Here is a 21,692-nt window from a genome sequence, read left to right on the forward strand (position 1 = left end):
CGGCTGCTGGGGCTCCCTGCTCGTTAAAGAGCCCAAAGGCATCGCCATTTGAAATGATTACTCGTTATTTAAGCGGACAAGCATTTTATATGGCTGAGTTTGAAACTGGCTCGAATTTCCTCCACTGTTAATGAAGCTGTATTTTTTTATGGTTCTTTTTTTTTTTTTTTTTTTTAAGTCGGCGTTTTCTTTTCATAACAAGAGGAGGGGGGAGTTCTCACACCCATCAGTGAAAAAAAAGTGTTGTGTTGTTGTTTTTTTCTTCTTCTTTTTTTTTTATTCTTCTTGTAATCTAGAAAACACAAGGGGAACCTGAACCAACGAACCACATTAATTAATTTTATTTAATTCATTATTACACGAATGGTTTTTCATTCTCATCTTGTTGTGTGGAAATTCATCTGAAACTTGTGTGATTTTTTCATTTTTTTAAATTTTATCTTTTTTTTTCCAGCCAGACATGCTGTTATGTTAAATCTTAAAAATCTGCAGCTTTTCTTATTTAAAAAAAATAAAATAAAATCAACAATTTTTAGTTCAAAAATATGTGTTTTAATAAATAAGCAAAAACAAAAAAACAAACAAAAAAAAGTACATTGGACGGAGTCTGGACACTAAAGAAAGTCGGTGAAATAAATCCATGCAGCAAAAGACTCTAAATTGCATTGGTCCCTTTTACAGGCTATAGGTACACAGGTATGTACAATATGCATTTTTTATATATATTTATACTTTGGTTTTAAAGTCTTTGAAAAACAAAATATATATCCTTCTTTTTTAAAGGATGGCTTTGGTTGCAGGCCGAGCTATACACATTGCAGGTCTGTCTCCTTTTCCCCCCCTCTCTCTCTTCTCTGCCACAAACAGCTCCAGACAGTCAGAGGCAGTGTGATGATGAATCTGCATCCACACACACACACACACACACACACACACACACACACACACAACACACACTCCCCAAGAGTTTGTGGGTCACATTACGTCTCCCCGCCATGCCTTTGAGGTCGATGGGTTCTTCAATAATCCCTTTGGTCTTTTGTTGAAGTAAACAGTCTGTGATGGAGAGACAGAAATAAAAATCATTATTGACATTTTTTTAAAAAAGAAGAAAAATAACTGGATGCATTATTGATTTAAGCTTTTTTTTCTGTGTGCGTCTATATGTGCTGTTGTTTTAGGCAGGCACTGGCTCGCTTAGCATGTGGGAAGTCATTAATGAATCAATTATTAGCCACTGAGCTGAGTAAAACCATATGGCAACAGCAAAGCGGGAACATTTTGTATTTGAATGAACAGCTGCAGTGGAATACAGGTTTTAAAAAAAAGAAAGCAGTTTCTCTGGCTTTTACTGTGAAACACCTGAGTAAATTCACGCGTTTTCATTCCGCTGTGGATTAGCGGACAGTCCTAAAACAATAAAATCTAACTCCTCGGAGCAACATTAAGCCCAAAGTCATTATGGAAATATAGCAGCAAGGTCACGATTTGTAAAGAGTATTTTTACAGGCCCTTTTTGTGTTTAGTAATAATATTTTGCCCATTTTAATCCAGGTATGCAACAAAACTAAAATATATTTACATGACAGAGTAATTTATGTATTTTGAGACGGAAAAAAAACCCCAACTCCTAAGGTTGTACTTTTTCCGTGCGTTTGTTTTTTTTCTTTTACATTCCACGGAGGTCAATTAAACTCAGGGAGGGAAAAAGCCTTCAAATTTACAGTGTTTACGCAAATTACTGTAATGTAGCTTATGCGTCTCCCTCACGGCACCACGGTTGGTGTATAAGACAACAAAGCCTCGCTGATGGGCGGTCTGCTAACTAAACGACAGGCCCGAGAGAACTAAACAAACTCTGAGTCTAGTTATTTTAACTCGAAATGTTGTTTAGTGTAAAGTCATCTTATTAAAAGTTGCCTTTTACTTTGAAGGAGTATATCAAAACAGGACACGTGGGGGTATTTCCTGCAAATGACAAGATGTTATCATTTGCTCGTGATGTCATAATTTAGTAGATTGTCAGAACTGGTTGATTCTGCTTTAAATTCTATTCCAAAATCGCACGTTTATTTCACTAAAACCACAACTGACTGAGTTTCCTCTCAGCTGTCAGTCTCTGTTGTGATGATGCCTGAGCCGCTCTTTACTTTTTTGTGTGTGTGTGTTACTGCATCACTGACTCTCACGACACGAGCTGCAAATCTGCAAAATAACGTGACCAAAATCCTGACTGCTCGTTAATGCAGGCCTCTTGTTTTTATTGTCTCGCACTGGCTTGAACTTTCATGTCCAGCCGAGCTGCCCATTCCTGCGGTCTGCGCACAGGAAAGCACTCTATTGTGGATATAAATTACCCGTGGTGGCACTACAGCTGCGTTTTGGTGCGGCCCAGTCCTTTTTTTACCCCACTTATTATGAAATGCAGCTAAGAGGGGCTACAGAGGAGGTTAACTCTGCAAAAAAGTCCTTATTTAATTGCCGAAAATTGTATAAACTTCTCGGTCTTATTCTTCAATTGGCCTGTTATGTAAAAATAATCCAAAACCATTTGTATTAATCCGCCTGCGTCTAATACTTTTCTCAAAAATAAATACAGTGTCCCCTTTTCCACACACTGAACTTCTGCATTATGGTTTGGGAACTTGTGGGAATATATCAACAAAAAAATCTGATGGATCAGTTGTTTGGGCTCTCCTAGGCCCTTTGCGCGCAGCAGCATCCGGATGCAGACGCAGAGTGAGGCGCAGGAAAGATGCTGAGGCCTCGGTGTGAAATGTGTCACTCACATAACAAGCGCGCGCAGCACAGACCTGCTTTTAAACAATTAGGCTACATTTTGGCACCAGCTGATGTTTTGGCAATGATCTCAACTCTTGCACACGTTTTGCTTTGAAATTTGATCGCTTGGGATATAGTGTGTGCGTAAAATGCGAATGCAGGCAGTAAATGTCATCCACCAAATCCAAGACACGTGGCTCAATCACCAAAACATAACAAGTCACAATTTTACAATAATAAGGTAGAAAAGATAAAGGATCTTAAAGACTATTTCAGAGTATACAGCATACAGTGCCATATTTTTCAGTGTTTATATCAGTAATTTTGTTATTAAGACCCTTTTTTGTCAAATAATTAATAAAGCAAGTTATCCTTCAAGGTCTTTTACTTTTAGGGCTACAAATAATTTAAAATTTCCTTGCTTGAGTTAGTGTTACCCACCGCTTTGGCATTTAAGTGAAGGTCTGTGGCTGCTAGTGAGATGCTGACATAGACCAAGCGCCCTCCATCCTCCACACGGAGAACGCGTAACTGAGTCTTTCGTGCGCAACGTAGCTGCAGCTGGACATCTTGTTGTCCATCTCGTCGCTCTGCAGCACCTGACACAGAAAGTCAATGTATCTGGAGGCGAGCTTCAGCGTCTGTATCTTGCTCAATTTGTCCGACGGCAGCGTGGGGATGATTTTGCGTAAAGACGCAAAGGCCTCGTTAAGAGACTGAGTCCGCTGCCGCTCCCGCACGTTGGCCAAGACCCGCTGGTTCTGCAGCTCCTCGTACGACTGGTTGCTACTCGGACTCGGTTTCTTCCCCCGTTTCACCGGCCCCGGGCTGCTGCCGCTGCTGTCTTCGCTCGACTTTTTGCTGTGTCTCCTCTTCCTCGCGAAGCGTTTCTGCTGTCTGTCCAGCTCCTCCTCGCTGGTCACCAGACTATCCACAGGGGAGACCGGAGAACTGGAGCCCTCTTCCATTTCTTTCTTGAAGAAATGCAGGGATAGAGCGGAAAACACGCTGTCCACCTTTGAAGCCGTGGTTACAAGAAAATGTGTAGATATCCGTAAAGATGAGGTGGATTATTTCAAGAGGTCTTGCGCTCTGCGCCTCTCGCTTGAGAAGAGACTGATTTCAAACTGGAGGTTGGCACGCTTCTCCTCACGCAGGAAGTTTTTTCCTAAAAATTTTTTTGGAAACTTTATCCCGGTTTCAGATGCTAAATAGTTTTGAGAGTGGAAGGGGAGGGGTTTTGAGGTTGGAGGGGGAGCTAGTGTGCGTCCCGCTCCGCTAATAAGCAGGAGGGACCAGTCATGGTTTCATGTGTCTGATATGACTCAAACAAGGCACTTATTTACTGTCAGAAGCAACGCGGATCTGTTTGATTGTTCCTATTTGCGCGCGCTCAAACTGCCACTTTTTGTCCTAAAAAAAAAAAAGTTGTTTAATTGTCGTTTATTTTTAGCATTTCAGTAACCATGTTATGAATTATGGGTTAAATTACTGAAAAATTCGGATGACACGTTTGATTCGAATTTCCTTAAATTATTTCATTTTATTCATGTAATTATATTTCATTTTTATTTTTTACATGCTGTCAAACAGTTATCTTTTTATATGTCTTTTTTTATTGTATTTACTGAACCACAATTAATCATGTTATGATTTATGGGTTATATTACAAATAATTTGGATGTACCGCTTGTAATGTATTTTCCCAAGAATTGTTTTATTTATTTTATTTATATTTTATGATAATCTTTAATATATTGTTTAGCTTATGTTTTTTTTTATGATATTGTATTTAGAAAAAGTTGCGCTTTAACAGTGGGATTCACACTGGATCCAGTGAGCTTATTCTGCCCCAAAATTGAAAGGGTAGCGCATATCATGTCCTCAAGTTAAGATAGACAAAATACTCACATTTAATTCTTTATTTAGCTCACATTGATATTATTCTCTAAAAACAGACATCTAAATATTTCAAAAATAATGAGGGTTGATGGATATTAAAGGAAAACACCAGCCCATGTAGGAGAAATAAATCTGAACTGCACCTAAACATATATATTAATGTTTGTATTTTCGGCCCCCCTTTTTAAAAAAAAAATCAAACCATCCATGTACAGTAAATACCATGTTTCCCTCCTCAGTGTGGACTCTGCGCTCTGTGGAGGCCGATTTACGCACAAATTTGCCGGCCTTGACGAAATCTATCCGCTTGATCTTTAATCGAATCAAGTCGGTGCGCTCTCACAGTTCCTATAATGTGGAAGTCAAACAGGAAGGAGGCTTAAACTAACCGAGCAGCTCTCCGGTTTCTGCGGATACCTCCAGTGGACGGTCTCTCCATGCGTTTTGTCAGCGGTCCACCTCTTCATCTGTCATGTCATGTTTTCCCTGCACGCAGCGGCGCACAGGTGGCTCACATTATAGAGCTGAATTTATCCGCTGCCAAAATGCAGAGTTTTGTCCACATCAGCTGACTGACCTCGGGAGATTTCTGTGGGTCTATATTGTTGTGGGTTTCCTGGCTGTAGCCAGTGTTCCTTTTCTCCCATGAAAAATGTCATTTCACGAGTCATTTTATGTTTTATCTGAAAACAGAAACAGCCAGAGAGCCAGTGAGTTGAGCTGATTTTTCTTGCTTGCAACATGTTCCTTGAGTTAAATATAATTTTCTAGATACCAAGGGGGTGATCTGCTTATTGCGTCTTTATTTATTTATCAGTTTAAAGAAAATTACACTTACCTTGAAATGATGCTTTTGGGGCATGAACGAACGCTGAGGACATGACTTTAACCTTTTTTTGCAGAGTAGGCTACTTTTCTCACCAAAAAAGCTTACGATTTTCCATGATTTATTAAATTATTAAAGAAGTAGTTCAGGTTGTATGGGGACAATGTATTACATACAGTAGATGTCAGTCTGCATGTTTGGAGAAGTAGACTTGAGTTTGACCTGGAAGCTGAGCAATCGGTGGAGGGATCAGCAACAAAATATATTTTAGCCAACCAAAAAGTCCAGCCTGAAAAATAAAAAAAACTGTATTAAACTGTATTTTGTAAAAACTGTAAAAAAAAAAACAAAACAAACAAACTGTATTTTCACTGTTTTACTAATGTTAGATGTTGATTTCCAATGAGAAAGCCTCTTCCAAGCCAAACTCTTTAGCAACGCTGAACACAGGAGCTGCCTCGAAAAATGATTTTGTTTGTGCAGTTGTGTGATTTGGCATTTAAAAAAAGTGTAATTCAGATTCACCAAAGCAAAACATTAACACAAACTAACTAACTGATCGAGGCAGCAGTAGACCAGCAGCTCGTGTTCAGGGAGTTAAATCACGGTGTTTCTCAGTGGAGTTTGGCTTGGAAGAGAGCAATATATATATAACATTATTTAGGTGGCTAAAATATGTTTTGTAGCTGACCCACATCCACAGCAGTAAATTGCCTCCATGTCTACTCCAGTCTGCATCTCCAAAACTGGGGGCGTGGTGACTGACATCTTCTGTATGTAACACACTGACTGTGGATAAGTACCCCTTACAACCCCACATCAAAAAATACAAACTATCCCTGTAAGGAAACAAAGCTTCAGCTGTTAATGAGGGTCGACCATTAATCAAATTGTACTAAATAATTGCCTCTTATTAGGAAGCAATTTTGCACATTTACACACTTTAATTCACCAAGAGTATCTGAAAATAATCACACTGCAGTATCTTGATGTTATGTGTGCTCGGCACATCCGGGGAGACTGGTGGCTGTAAATGGGGCAGAACAGAGTACCTCCTGAAAGTTGCACAACTTTGTTTAAACCCACGAGTGCTCGTTTGGTACTTGGACATATCCTGGTTTTCCCTTGAAAGCTCCCCTGGCCTACAGGAGACCCCGGTCTGCTTTGTGTTTTTGGGTTCCACTGGTAATGGTGACTGTCACACTACTTTTACTCTGTGCCAGAGCTCCTCATGCAGAGCCTGGCATGCCTCAGTACAGGTTCAAGTGTGGTTACATTTTGCTGGTTTAGTTCACCGTCTTTATAAAACAGGTAATGTTTCACACATGCAAATATGAAAGTAATGCTCCAATAATAAGCACGGCGCAGCGCATGAAAGGAGGAACATGCACATGCAGGAGCACACACACACACTTTGCCTGATTATGCCCTCTGACCTCGTGCTCCCAGGCTCAGCTGCAGGAGGCCTCTGTGCCCAGGGGAAAAAGCTCTGACTTGCACAGTGAGCGGCTGATCCTGCACAGCGTCTGTGAGGTAGGCTCTACACATACACAAGAAAAGAAAAAAAAAAGCCAGAGGGGCCCCTGGCCAGCACTTTTCCATCCACTGTATATGCTCCGGGCAATGATAAGCGAGCTCAAAGAGGCAAGCAGTGAATGATGAGGATGACAGCTTGTCTCAAACTGATTAGAATTCATTCCTGATGATCATATTTCACTGTAAAACATAATGTGAAAAACTGTGAGGAAACTTAAAGGGACAATTCACCCCGAAATTGAAAATACATATCCCTCTTACCTGAAGTGCTGTTTATTTACCCAGATTGTTGTGGTGTGAGTTGCTAGGTATTGGATATATCGGTTGTAAAGGTGTCTGCCTTCTCTCCAATATAATGGAACTAGATGGCACTCGGCTTATGGTGCTCAAAGTGCCAAAAACTTGCATTTGAAAAACTCAACAGCAATGACTCTTTCCAGAAATCACGACCGGGTTACTCACGATTATCCACAGACCTTGGAAAGAACCCTGACGAAGACCAAGTGTCGGATCCAATCAGTGTTTTTATACAAATAGCCATGTTCTAAATAAAGGCTTTTTAAGTCAGCTGCTTTTGTCCCTGCTCCATGGATGAATGCCTGAAGACTGTTTTTTTCTATAAATTTGAGCCTTTGAAGTTTAATTGATTAAATATTAAAACTTTATCCTGAACTGATCATTTATTGCACTTCATAAAAATCTTTTAAAACTTTTAAAAATTGAAATACAGGCTGTAATCTCCATAGAGGGTTAATCTGCTCTGTTATCCTCTGTGGATTTCAGTAAGTGATTCATGTATATCTCACTCAATGCTCACTGGAGAAGAGGGGAATTCTTGGTTGCTGTGGTTTTCGCAAAAAAAAAAAAAAAAACAAACCCTGAGAGAGATGAAGGGGGTAAGAGATGGAGAGGCAAAATGAAGTGAGAGACAGAGGGGAGAGAGAGGGATGACCTGCGTCTCAGATCAAAGATGAGCTCAGGCCGTAATTCAGCGGAGCAGAATGACGTACCTCTGTCTTGTCTGACACCTTTAAAACCAGCTCCACATGAGTCGAGGCCACGGCCTTAATAAGCCAAGATCCTTTCTGCTGGCTCACCAGTAAAAAAAAACACTGTCGTATGCGCGGCCTTCAACCAAAACAAATAAATAGAAATGACTGGTTGCGAGACAAGAAGTGAGATCGAGAGGTGTTGAGGGATAAAAAACAGGTTTGCAGAGATGGAGAAAAGAAGGATAAAGAAGAAAACATAGGAAAGAGGCCAAATGTATGGATGCGTGATGATTCCCTCAGTCTTTGATCTGACAGAGGGGGCTATGGACGTGTGAGAGAAGTTATGGAAGAGATGATTTGTTAGAGGCCGCGATGAGTGGAATTTTACTGTCCATGTGCCTGCCAGGATCGGTTACCTTTGACTCCAACCCCCACAAACACTTGTGAGGCTCACCCCGAATGATCTTGGCAAGAGGATCTAAAGCTGCGGCCTGTGTGCGAGCATATGTCTGCTTGTGTATGTGAGTGTGCATATGGGCTTTTAAACTCATGTAGAGTATACATTATCACCTGATTATTGTATGCATCGTCTACATCTGTCTCTCCATACATGCAATTGTGTGTGTATGAGAGTGTGTGTATGTGTTTGTCAGAAAGTGATTCAAGATGAACAAAAGATGTTCGGCAGAGGAAAGGCCCAGCTGCTTCTCGTTGCGCAGAATTGCAGCATATCGTAGGTAATATAACTGATAAATTGTACTTGAATGATACATGGTAGCTTCATGCTCATTAGCTTCGCACAGTGGCCAAAGGTGTAGTGGTACCCGCTGAAACATGTCGATCCATATTTTGGGAGAGCAAGTAACTTCAAGACAAACAAAACTAAAATGATAAAAATGACTCAACTCCAACATGACAAACATTGACGGCTTCCGCTCTTCTTCTGTAGACCTTATTTAGAGACACCCACTAACACCCTCTAACATCTGGCTTTTGTCTTCAGTTGGAAAGGTTTATTTATTAAATTTATTCCCAGGACGAATGTCTCTCTGCATTCGTCTAATTTTCGCCCCCTTTTCGATTTGATGCTTTTGATGCTATGAGATAACTTCTGCCACTCTGTGTCATCTCAGCAGTAAACTCTGCCCGTCTCTTTCCAAGCATTGTTCCAACCTCGTTCTTAATTAATTGGCACCAAGTCTGAGGGTCATTCTAAGCATATACTAATGTGTCAGGTGCTCTTTTGTGTCAAGTTTGGACGTGCATGAACGGCGTGTCAATTTAGTCTTGTTACATGCATTGTCTTTTTCAAAATAAGCTTACAATGTAGGTAAACAATTTTGTTTTCAGGTTTGTTTCTCCAAGTTTAGGCAACAAAAGTGTGTGGTTAGTATTATTCTTCTTACTCGTGGTATTCTTTCATAGAGGTGCATTTCTCACAATAAAGAATAAAAATAGAATTTAAAAAAAAAATGTTTTTGCTGTTTTTCTGACTAAACCCCTGGACTTTACGGAGGAGTTGGTTGGTCCCCAGAGTTTGACAAAAAACAAAACCTATGTCTGGTTTATTGCCCAGTTCTTTTCCAGTAAATTGTGAGAATGTGACTCACAAGTTGATTCTGAATAATAACTTGCATGTCAGACACCACGGCCATCTCATTTTAACATTGAATCATTATCTATGAAAAACACAACAGCAGCCTTTATATAAAAACAACTGATTACATAACTTTAAAAAGAACATTGGTACCAATCAGAACACATTAAGCATTGTTTTCTCTTTTGTTAAAAACAGTCACTCAAAACACAAAGACACAAGCTTTCATTTATGTGAAACAGCAGAAGCGGTACTTAACATTATCAGTCACAGGCAGTGTTTCCAATAAGAGGCTGTTTAGCAGAGGCCTCCACAATGAATGAAACAACAGGCAATATTGGTGAGAGGTACATATTGGGCAATAAAACCGTATGCACCTCCACTCATAGAGTCATTCTTCAGTAACTCGCAGTAACGCCGTGTGCCCATTCATTCATATATCCACACTTTTCCTTTCTGCTGCCCCGGGGCTGATGACAAGGTGTTTCTGAAATCGCATTAGGGGCCCTTGCATAAAGGTTTCATTGGGGAGTGTGTAACAGCTTGAAGCATTTAGGCTTTGTTTAATACGATGCAGACTCGCTGCTCGATGCTTTGTCTCCTGTGTGGAAAGGAGCCCGGGATGCCTTAAGACCCCCGCTGTCAGAGTTTGCTTTGATATCTGGAGGTGGAGGGGGAAACAGGGCAGAATAAAGCCCTCCTTCTACACACACATACACACACATACACACACCACCACCCCAGCAAAAAACCTGTATGCTCAATACCTGTGTCTGCCCTGCTGCCCGGTAGAGTTATGGCCATCCAATGAACAGCTTTGAAGTGCAGCTCTCCGAGGCTTTACACTCTATGGGAGATGTGCTTGGACAAAAGAAATCATGATATACAGTTCTGTGTCCATTTCAGGCACATGCTATATGTGCAGGTAAGGTCAGTCTGGATCCTAAACACTGACTGTTATGTATGTAAATACATGAAAATATATATAGAAAATATCGATTACATGAATTTCCCAGGCGCCATTTCTCCAAAGCCACCCCCCCCCCCATACCCCATACACACACACACACACACACACACACGCGCTGGGATCAGTTTTGGGTCCAGAGGCAGCTGGATCACACTACCTGCCTCTATGATTAATGGCTGGCCCGTCTACCACCTGAGCTACATATTCATAGTCTGTATGTATACAGGCATGGATTATTTGTGGAGGGCGCAAATTAGTAATCTGTTTTTTTTAGTTCAGGGACACTCAGTTTGCTTTGCTTGGGGGCCACGTTTGCAAAATGACGAGGAGCCCCATAGGCCTACATGTTTCTAGGATTTTAAGACATTTCAAATTTGAGGACATTTCTAGGCTTTAAGGACTTTTTTTTATGGATTTGAAGACATTTCTTAAGACTCGGGACATTTTTAGGATTTAGGATTATTCTAGGATTTGAGGAGATTTTAAGAATTTAGGACAATTTTTAGGATTTTGGAACATGTCTAGGATATTAGGATTTTTTTTTAGGATTTTAGGATGTTTTTTTTTAGGATTTTAGGATGTTTCTAGGATTTTTGTAAATTTCTAGGGTTCTGGGACAAGACTTCAGGATGCATTTAGGATTTTAGGATGTTTTTTGGATTTCAGGGCATTTCTGGGATTTTTGGAAATTTCTTGGCTTTAGGACATGTATGGGATTCCCCAATGGCACTTTTTGAAACAAGCTCTATGTTGATGCTGTTTTATGCACTCTGGCAACCTATGCATACTAAAAGTATAAAAAAACACAATTCACAGTGTGAATCAGTTTATTTTTAGTTGAGTATCTCGGCACAAAACTCAATCCATGCTCAACTTGAAAGCACTTCATTGACTTGACAGTTACAAAAAACAGTGTTGCCAAAGCAATTATGTCTGCTATAACACAATTATATTCATTATGCATGTACTACTTCCAGAATCTGAACTTTAACCAGGCCGAGCAAAAGGGAGAGGGGTAGAGGTGGGCAGGTCTTGTTGATAGGGTCAGAGTAAATTTGCTGAACAAATGACAGAGAAACTGTGCACTTGGGTGCTGATGGGGCAGCCTCCTGCGCAAATAATGTAGCGTAATTAGTGGTGCACTTGTGACCCTGGTGCCAAGGTTAGCACGACGGTCGGCCCAGGTTCGCTTAGCCAGGTGGCTCGAGCAGACTGGGCTGCAGAGAGGTTACACTCAGCTTGGGCTGTTTTGGGGGGGGCAGGGAGGGCTGGGCAAACACTGGTGGTATTTGTTCTGCTGATTGGGCTCAGGACTAGTAGGATGAAGATCACCGGATGTCAACATGGGGGTTGGCATTTACAGTCCACTGTCAGTCCTTCAGTGTCACGTGTGTCACCAACTAGCTGCAGAAGTTGAAGCGCATGAATCTTCTCTGTGTGGCCCAGACTAGTGGAATAATTTATTAAGTATGAAGTTTCATTTCACTGCTAACACCTTAGAGCCTGAGAAGCTGACACTGTTTATTTCTCTCCACACACAGCGTGTTTGCTCTGACCACCAGGAGGGCTGCACTTCTGATCCGAGGACGAAATAATTGAATGTTCCAGCGCTCATCTGAGAAGGCTTCAAATGTTTGGCCCCCCACTGTTCAGGGCCCTCGAGCGCGGCCCCTGGGACACATTGTAAAGACGACACCGCATTTCTCCCTCGCATACTCTTATGTGAGTTATTAGCTCAGAGAGTGTGGTTTTGTGAAGAGGAGCTGTAATGAGTAAAACAGGTGAGCTGTTTAACTGGAGTTTCACAGCTATTAAAGTGCCAACACACAGGGTCACCATGGTGATGAGTGCAGGCTGCAAGGTTTCTGTGGAGTCAGCATTTTTTACATTGTTTTTCTCACATAGTGGGCATATTGATTTACTGATTGATTTGGGACCATATTTAACAACAGAAAAACTATATCAAAACATCTGTTTTCAAACTCTCATTTATCCCACTGTGTCCTCAGTACTTCATAAACACATATTTTTTTTCTAAAACATTAATATTGAAAACAAAATTGAGAGTCAAACTCATCTATGCTCTATTAAAATCCAGAATTCAACACTAAGAGGGTTTTTTTGAGTGAAAATACATGTGTTTGGTTCGACATACGATTGAATAAATAAGACTTGGATTATACTGTTCAAGTTGTGTGAGAGTTTGCAAACAGATGTTTTAACATAGTTTTAGTACTTTTGCTACAGTGGTCCCCAGTTGATCAATAAATCAATACGTTTGGTGTTTGTTCTGACAGCATGCAAGAAAAAAACGTTTTCTCAACAAATTCAAGTTAACATGTCATGTGTAGTGTAGTAAAGATTCATATTTTCCTTTATTCTGACACTTCTTTTCCTTACCTGCTTCACTTCCTTTCCTCCTTTTCTCAGCACTGATTGGCTCCTCTCATGCCATGTTCTGTCCTCATTACTCTGATTGAATTCACCTGTTCAATCTCCATTTATACCCTGCACACCCTTTCACTCACTTTTTCTTGATCATCACATGAGGCGACAGCACTACTGAGCAGTTTCTTTTTCTTTAGTTTATCCTATGCATGAAACACAAACAAACAACAAAACAACAGCAAAACAAAACAAAAACAAGAAAAGACCTGGAAAAAATGATGAGAATTCTGTACGATCATGGACATCTTTTCCCCCTTTTGTTTTTTTTCCTTTTTCCCTCGACATTTTCCCTAGTTTTTTGAAGGGAAAAAAAGGAAATCTAGTTATTTCTTGCAAGTTGCAGAACATTTCCTACCAAGTTGCTCACTGCTTTTTAGAAAGAAATTTGAAAAAGAGTAAACTAAGAATATCATTTATCCATGTCAAGATGGGCATTTGTTTAATTTTGTCTCAAAGTTTTGTGTTTTTGTGTTTCTCTCAGAGTCACAACCCACGTGGTGTTTGCTTTATGTTAATTGCAGCTTCTTGACTTTTGGAAAATAAACCTTCGTGTGGAAAGTAAAGTTTCATGGCTGATACATTCTGACAGACAAAAGCCCCATGATAGTATACCTCTCCCTCTGAGCCTCCAGCTTAACAGCAATTTATATCATTTTATGGATGAAGTATTCCTTAATTTCACTTGTAGTAAAGATTCACAGAGCAGTATATTTTTACCTAAGAAAAGGATCTGAATACTATTTCTACCACTGATGATGAGCATTAAGGGACCTTCATACCCTCTCTAAAGTTGACATCTCTTGTACAGGTGGGATCACTGCAGCTGAACGGTGGAAATGTGCAGAAATGGTACTAAAGATCACACATGGACCTGGAGTTTTGCTGCTGTGGGTGTGAATATCGTTCTCTCACTGTCTAAGCCCACAGTGCCACATTTTGCCCGTGATACACTAACCGTATTTTCCCTTTAAACAACGTTGTCATGGCAAACAGATGTTTTTCACTCCCTAGTGAACAATACAGGCAGTGCATCATATGGATCGAGTGATGTTTACTTGGTATTTTTGACAAGTGTGGCCTAAACTCTGGCCTTGTAGAAAACTTCCCAAATTATAAAGAACATAACATTAGTTTTTTTTAAAAATACATTTTGGTACAAACTTTAAGCCACAGAGTTATGTGACATGAGATTTACTGAATATCGATCAAATGTGCCGTCAATATGCTTCATATAAACTTTCAGATCTTTTGATTTGACAGATTTTTGACCCTTGGACGGGGCTGTTTCAGATCTGCTTCATCCAGACCCCAACATTGTTCCAACAGGATGTGATACACTAATTATATTTACAAGTGCAAGGCCCAGACTCCAAAGTTACACTCACATGATAAACACACCTGCCGGCCGATGGCAGAACAGCCTTGCAGTGTTTGTCAGTGTAAGTCTGCCGGATGTTAAATCAATAAACTACCTCAACACAAAAAAAGAAGCCTGATGCAGTCCGCAGACTGGAGGAGTCTTAGTCATCTGGCCCCCAAAATTTTCCGCTTGGCTGATTCATATCTCATCTGAATGGTATTCAGAGTTGTTTTCGATGGGTCAACATCTCACGGTGATGGCTACAAAGTGCTACATGTGTAAAGTGACAGTGAATTTCTTGTCATTGTCATTTCAATATTGTCATTTGGTTTCTTAAATACGTAAATAGAAAAATGGCTAATTGTATAGTTAGAAAAAAGAAAAAAAATGTCAAGGTAAGGTCCACTTAATAACTTTCTCTGGAGTCTTGATAGCTTGATCAGTGAACAGACTTTTTTTCAATACTTTTAAAAGTATAAAAGAAATAAATGTAAAATGTTTCCGCTGTTATCTCTAAAATATAGGAAAGCGCTATCATTTTATCAGCAATGCTTTTTTTGGTTATTATTGTATAAAATCTGCCAAAATAATCAACTCCTAAAGCTATTAATTCTGTAACTAAGCATCAGAAACAGGATTAAATCTCAACTAATGCCACTAGAGGGATCCAGGGGTCACTGAGCACCAGTGACACAAAGGTCATTTGCAATTTGGGAACTGCAACCTTTAAAGAGCCAGAAGATTATGCGTCACATTTCAATGTCTATATATTAAATAATATCACACTGTCCTCCAGCGCTATAACATAAACCTTTTTCCTCCATAATCTAGTCTCTTGTGTGCAGTCATATCAAACAGGTGTACAGCAGAAGGAGGCACAGCAACATCTGTGACACCTGTAAGAGCAGTGACTCACTAAGTGCTTGAACACACACAGAGGGAGTCCAATATAATTTACAGCATGCATGCAGAGTGCTAATGCATCTTTATTTTATCCTAACTTGAATGAAAAAAACAAATTGTAAGTGTAATGTTGTGCCAGCACATAATTGCAAGTCAGTTCCTGAAAAAAATGTTTGCGTGTCATTAATTGAAATAACTAGGGACCCATTTCTAATTCACCGTGACCAAAAGTCCCAAACCAGAAATTCATCAGCTATACATCACCCATAAGGCTATGTCTTTGGTATAGATTCCATAACTGGGTTGCTTCCTAATTGTTTCCTAAGGGCTCGATTAGTGGCACTAAAATTACATGTGTAGAAGAATGGGCATGTTGTTGACTCCCTTTGCCTGTTTTATACATCTGACCAGCACGCTTGGAGCAGCATCTGTGGACTGTTGGGAGAAAAGCTCAGACTATGAAAAACTACAAAAATCAGCCGTGACATCTATCTTTGCATTCTTTACATACTGCATCATATAGACTGATAATGACACTAACAGTCATCTAAAGTGGCTGAGCATTGATTCTGAGCAGTGTGTTTTTGGTGGGGGGTGTAACTGTTGGTCCCTATGAGAGGGGGACCCTCAGAAATTGTATGGTTTTGTTGGCTTTTTTTTAAAATTTCTAAGTGAGAACTAAATGAAACCTGGCTGAATAAATGGGTTAAAAGACTGAACTTTGTTTTAAAAAAAATGGGAAAGCTGTCCGAGGCTTCTCTTACCAAAATTATTTAGTCTGCCCCTGCATGTCATCATCTCTAAACTCAGTTACAGTAACGGAGTAATGTAGTAACTTTCCCCAAGAGAGGGAAGCTGGGGTTCCAAAAAAGAAAACAAAGAAAGTGAGTAAAGTGAAAGAAAACTAATTTTGTAAAAAATAAAAATTCAAAAACTGCTTAAGAGTGACATGGATCAAGAGAGCAGGGATGGGGGGCCCACAGGTCCCAGTTTGGTGCTACGCCCCTGCATACAACTCTTCTATTTGATAGTTTCCAACCCCATCTGATCAATATTTTATATTGTTGGGATTTTTAGGTGATGGCAATGTCAGTTTCAATAATGGGTTGCCGAGGAATTTTCTCTACATTCATGGATCCCAGAGGATGAATCCTAAAGACTTTGATAAAGCCCTGACTTCCTTGTAATGCCACAATGAGGCTGTATTTTGAGTGAACTGTCTCAACAGTTTTTTGCGTGTATTGTCACCATGAAATTTAATTGAGACATTGCTGCCCTTCTCAGGATGAATCGTAATAACTTTATTGATCTCTTGAATTTTCATCTAGTACCTAAAGCTTTGACTTAAATTGAACTTAAAGTGAAAGCAAGCAACCTTTCGGCCAGCCTACTTTGTAACTGATTCTTTCTCATTCAAATCGGTGACTCTGAATATTTGCTGGCTCAGTAGTTCCCTTGCAGCCATGCATTAAACTGAAAACAAACTGGAGAATTTAGTTTCTTACTGTAGCCTACTTACACCACACAGTATATTTCTCAATTATCTATCCAGTCACTGTTTCTATAGCTCCATGGTGACACCAGTTGCACTTTTTACTCAATTTTGTGATGCCACTGCAACATAATAGGCATTCCATGTCCCCAGATGATTACACATTATGTCAAAATATAAAAAAATAAATGTTTTCTTATCTATTTCTCAACATCATACCATCATGAAAATCATTTGTCCTGTTTAATGACAACTTTGAGGGTTGGCTCGACTTGTGCCACCAGTCCATTCATTGTGCTGCTCTGCACAGCATTAGAAAGAAAGATAGAGATAGAAGCTTAAAGTTCACTGTTAGGAATGAAACCTGTGACATTCTTCACTGATCCAGGTCATGTGGCGAGCACAGCCCTCCACCTGGACTCACTGTCCTGAAGTGCTGACTACATTTATGAGGTGTGTGTGTGACAAGACATTGGTTAAACATAGGCCTTTGGTATGAGGAGAATTGCAGTATCCATCCAAATCTAAGTGCAACATTGAGTCATCTGTAAAGTTAACAGGAAAAGAATTTGGGGACAGAGAGAGATATTTGGTGGTTGACTGAACCCTGTAATAGATTTAAGACATCAATACAAAAAGACATTAAGGAATCAACAACAAATAAACTGGAGATTATGTTTTTTTTTTTTTTTAATTTATGATCCTGAGTTGAGATCATTATTAGCGTATATATTTAACTATCACCCAGGTAGCTAAAATGACCTGGCCCAGCACTGGCCCAAACTCGGCAAGCTGGAGGAAATAAGTCAGATCATGTCCAGTAGGTCGACCCGGCTGAGACTTGTGATTAATGATGCCCCAGAATAAGGCCAAATAAACTGGCCTGATTCTGGCTGCAAATACTGCCATCAGTGGGCCGCTGTCAAAAATGACATGACCCAGCACTGGCCCAAACTTAGCACACAGGAAGAATTAACTGGGCCACATCCGGTTGCCCAACTTGGCTGGGACTTGGGATGAATGACGCCCCAGAATCGAGCCAGTTAATTTGATTCAGTTCTGAGGCATCATTCATCCTGACTTGCCTGGCTGCCGACACTGCCATCATTGGGCCTTTATCAAAAATGACCTGGGCAAGCATATGCCCAGAACTCTGCGTGCCCCAAGAGATAAGTCAGGCAGTATCTGTTCTCCTACTTCGCTTAGACACGGGATGGGTGATGCTCCAGAATCGAGCTGGATTCCAGCTGCCGACACTGCCCTCACTGAGCTGCTATCAAAAATGACCAAATGGCCCAAACTTGGCACACCAGATAAAATAATAAATGTGGCCTCCAGTTGCCTGACTCTGCTGACTCTTGGGATAAATTACACCCTGGAATTGGGTCAAATCAAGTGGTGCGATTCCAGCTGCCAACACTGCTGTTATCAAAAATTACACCACCCAGTATTGGCCCAAACTTGGCATGCCATAAGAAATAAGTCATTGTGATCACTAGGCACAGTGAGGCTTTTATACTGTGCGGACCCATTTAAGAAAAATGACACTTCCATATAGCGTTGAGTATATGAGCGGTAAATCCCAATAAACACATAACAGTCTCGTTTGCGTTACAGAGCAATAAATAATCACAGTTTATTGAAAATCATGACCAAGAAAGTAGTACAAATATTTTGTCATAAATAATGAAAAATAAATAAATAAATAAATAATAAAGAGACCATAGAGGTTGCACATGAAACTACTCTACAAGCCTTATTGCCATGTTTGGAAACAGCACCTGACATGCTAAAACACATTGCACTGATCTGCTTCTCACGCCCATTGTCTAATTTACATGATCAAGGCTCTTTTTTAACACATCGACTCGCAGGCTAATGAGCGAGAGTCCAGAAAACACTTGAGCGCTACATGCAGAAGTATGAGCCCTTAGGAAGTCCATTCAGCCTCATGCCAGTGTGACGAGTGCCATCCATTTGGGTAAACAATGCCAACCCACTTTCCCTCCCGATCCCCAGAAACAATGGCTCTCAATTACCAGTCAACAATAAATTAGAATATTAAAAGCCACGCAGGACGAAGGAGTGAGTGAGGTTGAGAAAGCCTGAGGTGTGTGACCCGATGAGAAGTCTGCAGATGTCGATCGCTCAGCTCTGTCGCGCAGGGCCTGTCTTTGACATGTAGAGAGACAGAGAAGGGAGAAGAGGCAGGAACAACCCGGAACCTCCTCCCTGCTGCCACCTCCACACTTGGGGGTGCCCGGTTCCTCGGTTAATCCCACTTTATCCAAGAGAGGCGGGCTGTCAGATCTGGGAAAAGGGAGCAGAAGGAGACAAAAGCAGGACAAACACATAAGTTTAGATACATTTTAATGACTGTTTAACAAGTCCTGGGTCTGGGGATAAAGAATGGGGGCACGCTTACGACTGAAAAGCCCCATAAAAGAGGCCTCAGAGCAGATTCCCACAGAATTAGTTAAGTGCATGGAGGCAGTAAGAATACAGGTGATTGTGTTTTGGTGAAATGAGATTTCAGTTAAGAGGAAATGCCCGAGGAAAACACACCTGGGGATAAACACACAGCAAGTGGCTTAAAATGACATTTGCTTTTGTCAATACACTGGGATCACTGTGAATAAAATTAATTCTTTTTTTTTCTTTCTTTTTTTCAGTTGTTGGATTTTAACCCTTTAAACCCTGGTTCAACATCTTGTGCTTCGTTCAGATGCCTCTCACAAGCTATTTAACCCTATGAAACTGGGCGAAATTGGTTGCATTTCTATTGTAACATAAGGGAAAAAGCAATTACCAACTTGACAAGATATGTCCAAAAAATTGCAAGTAGTGACACTTGACCGAAAATGACCTGAAAATTTGTTTTTAAAAAATGGGGGAAGAATTATTAGAAATGATAAAAAAAATAGGGAGGAATGTACCAAAAACAGTATTTTAAGATAAGACAGGACAAAACAAGACAAGACAAGCCCTAATGCACACCAGGGAAATTCACAAGAGTCAGAAACAGAGAAAAAATGCCAAAAAAAGTGATTCAAGTGCAAACAAAGGCTACAGTTGCACAGGATAACTAAAGTGATGTGTAGTATATTTACTGTAAAAATATAGCCTATAAATATTTTTTCACAGCAAGTGGTAAAATATTATACTCTAGGAAATAGCACGGGATGTTACAAGGTATAAATATAAAAAAATTTTGGTATGTACATATATTATGTGAGTATTTATGTGGTGGGATAGTATAGCAGTAATTTTGTTATAATCATTATAATTGCATATTTAACATTTTCTAACCTGTGTGTAGTTAGTAATCAGCCCTTGTGCATTTAACACCTAGTGTTTCCTTAATTCAGTTGTCAGATTATCATTGTGGCCACAGTGTGTTCAAGTTCTCCAGCCTCGTGTTTTATTCCCTGATTTTTGACTCTGCTTGAATTAATGGACTTTGTTTCTTGTGTGATTTCCCCAAACGGCTATTTCTGCCTTTGCTGGGAGCCATCATGTGTTTTAACCCTGATCACCTAAGTAAAGATTTGCCTCTAATAAACTGTTGTTGGTTTTTGGTGCCTTTTCTCTGCAACTGAGTCCCAGTTTAAATCATTACAAATTCAACTGTAAAACATCTTTTCTGTGTCAATGATGTGTGGTAAACAATGGCTGATATTCTTTAAAAAAAAAAAAAAAAAAAAAAAAAAAGTTATCCAGTCTTTTTTAAGACGATGGCCAAACATTGTGAAAAACCCATGAGTGTTTAAGGGGAACACACCTCGAAAAGAATTCCACTTTGTTATTTCCATGGATTTGGAAAGTTTAATCAATATTTGTGAACACAAGCTACTCTGAAAGCCAGAAACCAGAGAAGTAAATCTCTAACTTGTGATGTCATGAAGTCTGGAGCTGCTCCATAGGCGATGAATCGGAGCCTGATTTTGTGGACCCAAAGAATGTTTGTTTCCTTTTTTTCCCCAAAAAATCCGAATGACCTTTTTTCTATAGTAGTGTTCTCAGTTGTAAAACAGAAAATGAAATGATATACTCAGAACATTTCCCTGGCTGCTCTCATTGTCGTCTAGAACCGAAAATGGTCCAGTCACAGGGGTCCAAAATTCCCCTTAGTTAATAGCTTAAGATCCATACATTATAAATTCCCACCTATTCAATTTTTCTTCACACAATGTAAACAGCAAGCTGGCTCAGAACACAAAGAAATAAAAAATAAAAAATAAAAATATTGCCAGAATAATCAGAAACAGCACTTCGAAATAAAAGTGATGTGATTCACCAAAATATAAAAAAGTGAGTTATTTTAAAAAGTTGACATGTTCATGTTCACTTGGGATCCATTCAGAATGGACCTGCGAGAACACTAGAACACTTTTCCCATTCATTGTCTATGAAGCAGCTCCAGACTTTATGATACTCAACTTACAGCCCACTGGTTAAATCTTGTCCACACTAGCATGCCAGGTGACCTGCTTACCATTTTCTAATTCACAATGACAATAAACAGAGTGCATAAAAATGCATCAAAATAGCTGATCAAAAAAAGTGCCAAGGGAGGATCACACAGTCCCCCAACAGAGGTCAGGCTAAACAACAAATGTCCTAAAATCTGAAACGCCCCTGTGGACACCTGACATATGCAGGACTGCTGTAGCTGGATTTGCCTCTTGCCACAGATGATGAGAACAGTTAACACTATATCATTTTATACTGATAAATATTATTAGTGTTTTTTAGTAACTCCTGGCCTTGTGTCATTTTGCAAAACAACCCCATAGGCAAAGCAAACTGAGTATCCAGGCTTTATACCTCATGACATCACAAATTTAAGTTTTAGCACTTTTTGGATGTGGAAGAGAGTTCTTCA

The 21,692-nt window shown here is 39.9% G+C and overlaps 1 protein-coding gene across 1 annotated transcript; it reads right to left on the reverse strand.

Annotated features, from left to right (window-relative positions):
• Positions 1–529: 529 nt before the first annotated feature.
• On the reverse strand, positions 530–3,944 carry twist2 (twist-related protein 2). Its single transcript, XM_042494948.1, has 2 exons — positions 3,223–3,944; positions 530–1,056 (listed from the first exon to the last, which is right to left on the reverse strand). The coding sequence occupies exon 1, from the start codon at positions 3,747–3,749 to the stop codon at positions 3,255–3,257; it is 495 nt and encodes a 164-aa protein (XP_042350882.1). The 5' UTR covers positions 3,750–3,944; the 3' UTR covers positions 530–1,056; positions 3,223–3,254.
• Positions 3,945–21,692: the final 17,748 nt, after the last annotated feature.

Source organism: Plectropomus leopardus, chromosome 10, assembly GCF_008729295.1.
Source record: "Plectropomus leopardus isolate mb chromosome 10, YSFRI_Pleo_2.0, whole genome shotgun sequence".
In the NCBI taxonomy this organism is placed as follows: Eukaryota; Metazoa; Chordata; class Actinopteri; order Perciformes; family Serranidae; genus Plectropomus; species Plectropomus leopardus.